Genomic DNA, 8,628 nt, shown 5'->3' with positions numbered 1-8,628 from the left:
CACCAGTATTTAAATCCCCAGTCTTGACTTTCATGCAGATGTGAAGATCTGATTACGTATTCATGCTTTAGCAATTTTGCTTACAAATAACCAAAAGTAATTGGAATAATTAACCAGATTGCCTGGGCAAGGCTCAGTTAAAGATGCAGATGATGAAATACAGCTTATATTTCTTGATCAGTTGGCTACATTAAGTCTTTGCATTAGTCAACAAAGCCTCTAGGGTACTGAAAAGTATAACTGATGCAAATAATTAATAGCTCAAAACCCAGTGAGCTAGTCAGGAGTGTACAGAATTTGTGAGGCTCTTACCACTCTCAGATCCCAAACATTCAGAAAAGAGATCAGCCACACTGAGATGGACCTGCTACAACCACTGACACTAAATTTCAGGTTTCTGTGTACTGGTGGTGGGTTGTCAAACAGGAATTGCCTCAACTATTGCCTAATAGGTTGGTGCAAGCTGCTAAGAGCTGACCTTTTTTTCCAAATTAAGATCACCAGGTGGTAAAAGACCTGTTCATTGCTGCAGCTCTCTCTGAAGCAAGAATCCAGTGAGCCAAGCGAGGGCTCCCTTCACAAGGTGAGCCCAAGTACAAAGCAAGCCATGCAGTTTAGAAACAGAAGCTAATCCTCTCATTAGAAAACTAAGACACACAAAGCTGCAACCTGCAAGCAGAACAATCTACAGTCCATTTATAGAATATGCTGATTGTGTCCCAGTTATAAAAAACTAGCTCTGTTCATGGACAAACAGCTTCTTGTTCCACAGGCATTAAAACATTCATAAAGACATCTAGTCAGGCCATCTAGTGGCTCCACAGTCAGCACTACTTGGCTAATGAGAGCATTAATAACTTCAGGAAAGCAGCAGTCAGACACAAAGCGCTGGAAGGTGACTCTGTCTCCCACAGAAATGCAAAGGGATCCTAATGACAGACATACTGTAGTAACTGAGAACATAAGATGCCAACTCTGCTTGATGATGGTCTCACTTCCATCCAGTACTGCTGCAGAGCTGTCACAAGGCAAGTCTAGGGCTATTTTTGATTTCTTCACTCCCAAAATTTTAGACACCAACATTTGGGAAGCCTGGTCCCAGCAGCAATGCAGTGCCCACATTTCCTGTTCTCCAAGACTGCATGGACCAGCTAAGTTGGCAGAAAAGATCAGACATGGCCTCAGCTGTGTGGGTGAGGGAGGTGGAAATGATTCTGGGCCTCCTACTCAATACAACAGACTGGAGAGTTTGGGAGGTAGACAGCTGTGTCCTTGTTTGCTTCCAGCTGCCAGGCACAGCACTAGATGGCCTCCAACACATCTGAAACATGGGACACAACCCTGTAATTGGCAACAAAAGGGCTTCTTGCTTCTGGAGCTCTGCAGAGGGAGGCATCCTGCTTGATTTGGGACACCAGGGAAGCATCTCCTTGCCTTCACAGGAAAGACATCCCAGAGCAGAGCTTCCCTGCCCCTCTGAGGAAAGGCAATGTACTAACCACACTCATCAAGCATCCCACAGGGGTCCCATCCCCATCACTGCAGAGCTGGCTGCATGCTCCCTACTCCTGCAACACCCCTGCACGGGCAGCTAGACAAACCAAGGAGCTGGGCAATTCCTGACAAAGGAATCCTGTTTACTAATGCACACAGCATCTGTTCACCATTCACAGCGTTTACCAGAAAATGCCACCGCTCCCTTCAGTACAAGACTAAGTCAGGGGAAACAGTACATGTGTTTTTGCAACAATTTCATTTTTAAACCAGATTTAAAAAAAAAACTTGCTTCAGATAGACTTGAACCAGTGGTTCTCCACTCATTCTTTAATGTCAGTACCTTCCAGCTCCTGGGATGAGACAATCCTGGTTCACTGTCTGGCAGATCCTACAGCCAAACCAGAAGGTAACACCTTGCACTGCTCACTCACTGCACGAGGGAGAGAGTACCAGGAAAATGGGTACATCAGTCCCACATCTCTGCTAAAGCAAACGTATTTCCAGTCACAGTGAACTGTACAGAGCTGTGGGTGCTGGGAAATGAGAGATTAATAGCACGTTTCCACAAGGCTAGAACACCAGTGACCACAGGACTCAAGAAATTACAGACTGATGAACAAATGGATAAAGACCAATGGCTAATCTCAGCCCTGACTTTATTATCCTGAATTAATCTGCTCACACCAACTGTAAATTAACTTGGCCTTCAAACCTCTAAAGGAAGAATGGAAATTATCTTCATGCAGTAGATTTAACTCTGAGAAATCCTGGAGATGTCTGTGCTAAAAAGGTTGTAAGAGGCAAATTTGGAAACTGATATCCAAAGACTCCTAGCATAAAGTCTTCACCTGTAAGAACTGTGATTATTTAAAAACCGTCTGCTAATCTTTCACCTTGAAGATTCAACAGTGAGTGACAAACTGACTACAAAGTGAATGGACCAGAAACCCAGATTCCTCATGGCTAATAACAACAGCCATATTCCCAACACTTGGCTGCACTTCCACTAGAGCTCATGCCTTCATCAGAGCTATGATTTGGAAAGTAATAATATTCAACCTGTTTGAAATATATTTGGTTCAAGGCAAAAAGAAGTACTCATTCCATTTTACAATAATGGGCTTTTTTTTTTTTTTTGATTGGAGGCTTAAATCTTGTCTTCAGTATTTTACTTATATGGAGTTTGGAAGATAAAGCACCTATGTGGGAACGCTTCAGTGGGTGGTATAGCAGCTACAAAAAGTCCTGCAGGGTCTGGATAACAAAATAATTTAACACCAGATCGCAGTGGGAAATAAAACAAAAAAGGGGAAAAAAAAGCCATTTGAAACACATTCAGACTCCTCTAAAAACAGAGTTTCTGTTCAGTCTCAGCACAGAAGTGGCTCTGGCAAAGCCTTTAAAATTCCACCATCCCCAGAAGAGAAGGATGCAGCATCTTCGCAATAAAGACTGGCCTGCTAGTTAACCTTCTCCTGAGATTCTCCCTTTTACCTTCATTAAGTGTTTAAAAAAAAGTATTAAAAATTTTTTTGTAACCCTCCCCAGTAAAAACTATAATTGTAAAATATATATATATATTTTCTCTCAGTCTTTTAAAGGTCAAGGTTTCTGTTAAATTTTTCCAAGATGGTCGAGTTTGTGTGTTCAAATATCCACTGCTGTGTTGGAGATGAAGGATTGCAGCTATTCATAAAGATCTTTCGATCACTCTCACTGCAGTCCATACAGCTGCTGCTGACTGGGTGGTAGAGGGTCTTGTCCTGGAGGAGAGAGAATTGATGTGAGGTTGCTTAAGTGGAGAAGAAGAATTGTTTTAACACCAACAGAAAGAAGTCTTAAAAACCAAGGCAAGCTATTATGTCACTTGGGTATATCTGAAATTGTTCCACACTTAACTGGTTGACAAATGTCTGGGTTCATTCCCAGCCCTTCCAAAAGAACACAGCCCAATCCTCACACCTGCACTGGAACTCTCTAAAGCTTCCCAGGAGCTCTCCAGGCTGGAATTCTGCTGCATCCTTCCCAGGCATCATGCCAGCAGATTGCAAGGACTAGGACATAGCACTTAGACAAGAATTTACTTACCTGTGGCCCACAATAGCATTGCTTAGTAGGAGGATGAATAAATCCCTTATATACTTTTGGCAGGACATTCCAGTGCTCAGAACAAACTAACTCTCAGAACACCTCTGCAAACAAAACTGTGTTGCATCACCTCACCGTCAGCTGTGGCAACACTGCACAGAGTGTCCTCTGCTCAGGAGCCCTGGGGTCCTCACCTTTCTAACCAGTGGAACAGGGGAGTCACCTCTTTTTAATCAGTGGTACAATGACAACAGGCTGTCTGCACATTCTCCTGTTACAGCTACATGAAGAGAAGGAATAAAACACGAGTGGTGACATTTTCAGGAAGTAAGTGCCTCAGGCAATTTGACACCTTAGATGGAATACGCCCACACACACAGACTCACTTGTCGGTATCTCCAGAGCTGGTTCCCCTTCATTCCATGACAGTCATAGAGGGTCACAGGGCTGCTGTGGGAAATGGCATCAAAGCAAAACTTCTTGGTATGCTGAGGATCTCCTGGACGGATGTCCTCTCTCCAGCTGAAGGTGAATACCTGTCAGGACAAACAGGACCCTCATGATGGCTGGTACTGGCATGATACTTTCACTGGCAGAATGCTGTTCCCTGTGCCCACAGGGTGGGCATGGCTTCAAGGAAAGGACAGTATGTTCCGGAGGAAAATCTCCTGCCTGTGGGGAGAGGGGCTGCTGACCAGGGGACTCTGTACCAGCTGTCATCACAGAGCAGGTGAAACGAGACAGTGCTTACTGCAGCCAGCCATGCTGGTCAGCCTGGGTACTAGAGCTGTCCTGGATGTCTCTGCAATGCAGACATACATCAAGGATTAAGTGAGCAGCTGACCAATTACAGCCTTCCCAGCCAGCAGAAAAGCCAGAGAGCTCCAGCAGCTCGGAGTTAACGCTGGCAATGAACATCGGAGTCTGCACAGGCAGCCTGCAGTCACCTTGACAAATTGTCCCATGCTCCTGGAACAAGAGACCAGGAGCCACAGCTTCCCACCCTGCCCACAGAAGTGCAGGAAGGGCAAACACTTGGGCGTTGCTTCCTGATGCTCCCTTCTACTGACCCTGCAACAAACTCTCAGGTGGGACTCTACGGAGCAAAGGAAAAGTTTTAATTCCAGTAACTGAGCACAGCCTATGCCTGGCAATGCAGTGCCCTGATGTGAGGGCAGCACTAGCCCATGTGGTTCTGCAGGGCTGCCAGCCAGCACACCTCCCTTTCAGTCCCTAAGGAAAAGGCTGTTTTGGAGGCTCCTTTGGAGTCAGCTAGAGGAATAGGTCTCCTCAGAGATCTCTCATGGGGCAGTCAGAAAGGCAAGTAATAATCAGGGTGCTGCTATTTGAAGCAACGTGGCCAAAAACTTTTGCACAAAGAAACTTTTTTGTTCTTGGCTGTCTTTTAAATCCCTCTTGAGAGAGAAATTACCACAATCATTTAGGCTCAACGCTACTCAGAAGTTCAAACCGCATTCTCTTCCTAAACATAAGCCAAAACTAATTTTCAAGATCCTCCTGACACAACAGAGGCTTAGTTTGGACTGTGCCTGAGTAAATTGGTTTTGTTTCTATTTTTCACGCATCAAATTGATATGCAACAACCCTCTGTCTCCTACTACTGAAGCCATTCCCTGAAGAGTTATGCATGGCTCTGTAATAGAGGCATTGTTTTCTTGATCCTTTCTCAGCTCAGCTGCTACAGTTTAGACAAACTAATATTTTCCTCCCTTCTGTTACAATAAAGCTGTCGTTTCTGGCACCTCATATGTTGAGAGGGTGAATCTATAACCTGGCTGGCTTCCTCTCTCCAGCAATAGTTGGGTGTTTATAATGCATTTGCCTCCTGTCAGGAGGATGATAGTGAACAGTTATTGAATGCTCCTACAGGTTCATTAATATGCATGATGCTTCTCTATCACTTCTTTCAGCACAACCTTTTGAAGTTAATATTCACTTTGTTACATATTACAGCTGCCTTGTTACTGGTTTATTGTTTTGGCACACTGTTTTCTTGTCATTTCTTTTGTTCACTCAGAACTTCAAAGCAGAGGTAAAAGCTCTGCACAGCCTGCCAGGCTCCAGACCCCCCTGTGCCACAAGCACAAGCCACATCCTGTACCAAAGTACAATCAGCATATGAGCCTTGGGGACAGCTTTAAATGGCCTTCCTTCAACATTGGTCCTTGGAACCTCTGCCTCCCCAGATTCAGAGGCTGATGATCGATCAGATTGTTACCTGCACGTTGTTCCATGCTGCCTCTCCTCTGTCCTTCACACAGTTTTCCAGTCTCAGTGGGGATCCCAGGGCTCCATGCTTCGTATCCACACACAGTCCAGTTCCCACATTGCGTATCTGAAATAGTTAATTAGTCACTGAATCTCCTACTCCTACCAGGAAAGAAGGCTCAAATTGTCTCAAACTGCAATAGTGTTTGTATGAAGTTAGGTTTTAAGATTCCTCTCTTAACTGTGAGTCTGAGCTGGCCAGTAACAGCTGGAAATAAACACAGAACTCGAAATGGGACCCAGCTGTATATCCAGCACCCAGCAAAACCTACCAGTGTCTGGATTGCAGAGCCCACTGTGGGCTGGGCTGTCTGGTGGTGCCATTTGTTACAGGTCTATACCTTGTACATCCTCCCTTCAGTCTGTGACAGTGTGAATATGCTATAGCAAGTATACAATGAATGTTGCTCTTCTGGATTCCTAAGTACTTTTGATTTGTGAGTTATTCTTGTGCTATAGTAAATTCTAAAGGAATCTTTTGTTGAATTAACTTAAAACTACAGATTAAATTCTATTAAGTTTAAGTGCTGCTAAACAGTTAGGCCTAAACTGTTGGTTCAGTTCAGAGCCAAGTTTAGTGAGGGGGGTCCACTCTGAACCTTGTGACTCCATGGGAGGATCTCCCTTACTTTTTATCCTTACTCTTTTCCATCCCCAGTCATCACACAGGTATTTTTTGGTTGATTTCAACTCTAGATTGATTTATTTTAGATTTTAGTTTGCTTTTTCTCTCTTTGCTTTAACTCTCTAGAAAGTAGCACAGTGAACCTTACCAATAAACTTTGTCATGCTTTCACTCTTATATTACACCTGCTTTTGCCAACACCCTTGCCAGTGATTCTTTAACTGACCCAAAACACTCAGCCATGAGAACTGTGTGTAACAATTCACAGCCTCACTCCTGGGGTGATTCTATTCCCAGAACACAGATGACTTTCAAAAATAAAGATGGTTTTCCTGCCTTTCACATGGAAAAGCTAAGGACAAGAGTAGCTCAGCACAGTTTTAAAGCCCTTTGGAAATACAGGATTTCACTATTGCTCAGCTGCCGCCTCTCCCTAGTCCTCCCTCTGGCATATTCTGCTTTCTGCTAAAAACACAACATGCAGAACAAGCCAACTCTCTATTCTCACTGGAGCTGTGCACTAAGAGAAGCAGCTGCTTGCTCAACTGCCTGCTTTGATCAGGCCAGTGCAATGGTAGAGGAGTTTTGGGTTTTGAAACATCAAGCAGATTTTTAAACACTCGCTCACACCTTACCCACAGCAACTGAGGCACATGGGCAACCTTAAAAAACCACACCACAGCCTGTCTGCCCACTGCAGATGTCAGAGCACAAACTTGCCTCTCCCCAGGCAGCTGCTGGAGGCTCCACTGGTGGGTAGAACTTTGGCAAATCCCAGGCGACCTCGTTCATGAACCACTTGAAGCTTTTGCAGTTGAGGTTGTTGCGGAGCTCCTTCTGAGCGGCGACGTCGCCCGCAGAGAGGTGCCGGTACTCGGGCCTGCGCTGGTAAATGTATTCTGCATATTCATCCATCCACACCTCAGCCACCCTCTTCAGGTTCTGTGGGGGAGAACGAGGGGAAACCACCTGAGAGTGCTGCACAAACCATCATTAGCATTCAGAGCAGCTTGCATGTTTTTGCTCAGAAAGGATTTTCATTCACATCCACTCTTTCGCTCCAGCTTCAGGACAAAGATTATTTTTATTACTCTGTAGTTCCAAGGGACTTTTAGAAAGATATTTTCAGTTGAGGTCAAAACAGAATCCTGGCACTTGGCCATTATATCTAGCTCCTTGTGGCTAAGAAAAACAACATTAATCAAAAGTTGTTTTTTTTCCCTTTTTTTTCTGTAAGGAAACTAGTCAGAACATGATGCTGGTAAATACCACTGGACATTCAAAGGTCTCTGACAAAAAGCTGCTTTCTTAAATCCTTCTTATTGCATCTTTTATATCCATCTAGGAGTGGGATTTGCAGTACTCCCTTCTGAAAAGCTCCAGTTCACAATACTCTTTCTTAGCACTATTTTTCCATTTTCTTGGGTAAAACTCTGAGATACCTCAGGAATACAGAGTTTTCAGGCAATGACCCTTCAGAACAGAAGCAAAGGGATTTACCTCGTGGCAGCAGAACATTTCATGTATTACTGTAAAGCTTAATCCCCTGTGCACCTCCAAGACAGCAACAAACACCACCCACTCAAGACCTGCTTGTCACAGTGCCCTCGAGAGTGTTGGACCTTGGGCTGTTCTCTGGCAACATCAGGGCACGTTCTTGGTGCCTCTCCGTAATGTGCCACATGCAGTTGTAACTCCTTGCAAGAAGCTGCTCAGTCCAGCAGTGATCATTTACTACCAAAAAAGTTAGGGAGCTAAGAGTGAGCAGTGTGCTGATCCTGCCCCAAATGCAGGAACAGGTGTTTACCTCAAGGTGTCTGCTAAGATGCCAAGAAACAGCCTTTCCTACCTCTCTGCTGTCTCCTTCCAGCACTGTGGGAGTACACAAGATCCTAATAATGAATCAAAAGAAATACAGCTCCCTCCTGAAGAGAGGGCACAGACAGGAGAGTGTGCTGTCATTCTGATGTCACTGCTGGCTGAGGAATAAATCCAAGTCTGTAACTGGGGTGATGCCATTAAAGCATTGTAACACTGTGCAAGCCTTAAGATTTCAGTACAGCAGGGCACCTCTCTGAGGTTTTTAGTTTTGCAGCTTTCCTGCTCCTAGGATGTTTTTCTCCCACCAG

The 8,628-nt window shown here is 44.6% G+C and overlaps 1 protein-coding gene across 2 annotated transcripts in view; it reads right to left on the bottom strand.

Annotated features, from left to right (window-relative positions):
- Nucleotides 1-3,092: 3,092 nt before the first annotated feature.
- GALNT10 (polypeptide N-acetylgalactosaminyltransferase 10) overlaps nt 3,093-8,628 on the bottom strand; it is a 76,110-nt gene continuing 70,574 nt past the window's right edge. For both annotated transcript variants that reach the window (XM_062502040.1, XM_062502041.1), the window contains 4 exons: nt 7,220-7,441; nt 5,825-5,941; nt 3,972-4,121; nt 3,093-3,260 (listed from right to left, as the gene is read on the bottom strand). In XM_062502040.1, the coding sequence (XP_062358024.1) occupies nt 3,093-3,260; nt 3,972-4,121; nt 5,825-5,941; nt 7,220-7,441 (657 nt within the window). The remainder of the gene's footprint in view (nt 3,261-3,971; nt 4,122-5,824; nt 5,942-7,219; nt 7,442-8,628) is intronic.

Source organism: Cinclus cinclus, chromosome 14 (assembly GCF_963662255.1).
Source record: "Cinclus cinclus chromosome 14, bCinCin1.1, whole genome shotgun sequence".
Lineage (NCBI taxonomy): Eukaryota > Metazoa > Chordata > Aves > Passeriformes > Cinclidae > Cinclus > Cinclus cinclus.
This window is presented reverse-complemented; position numbering and strand designations above follow the sequence as displayed.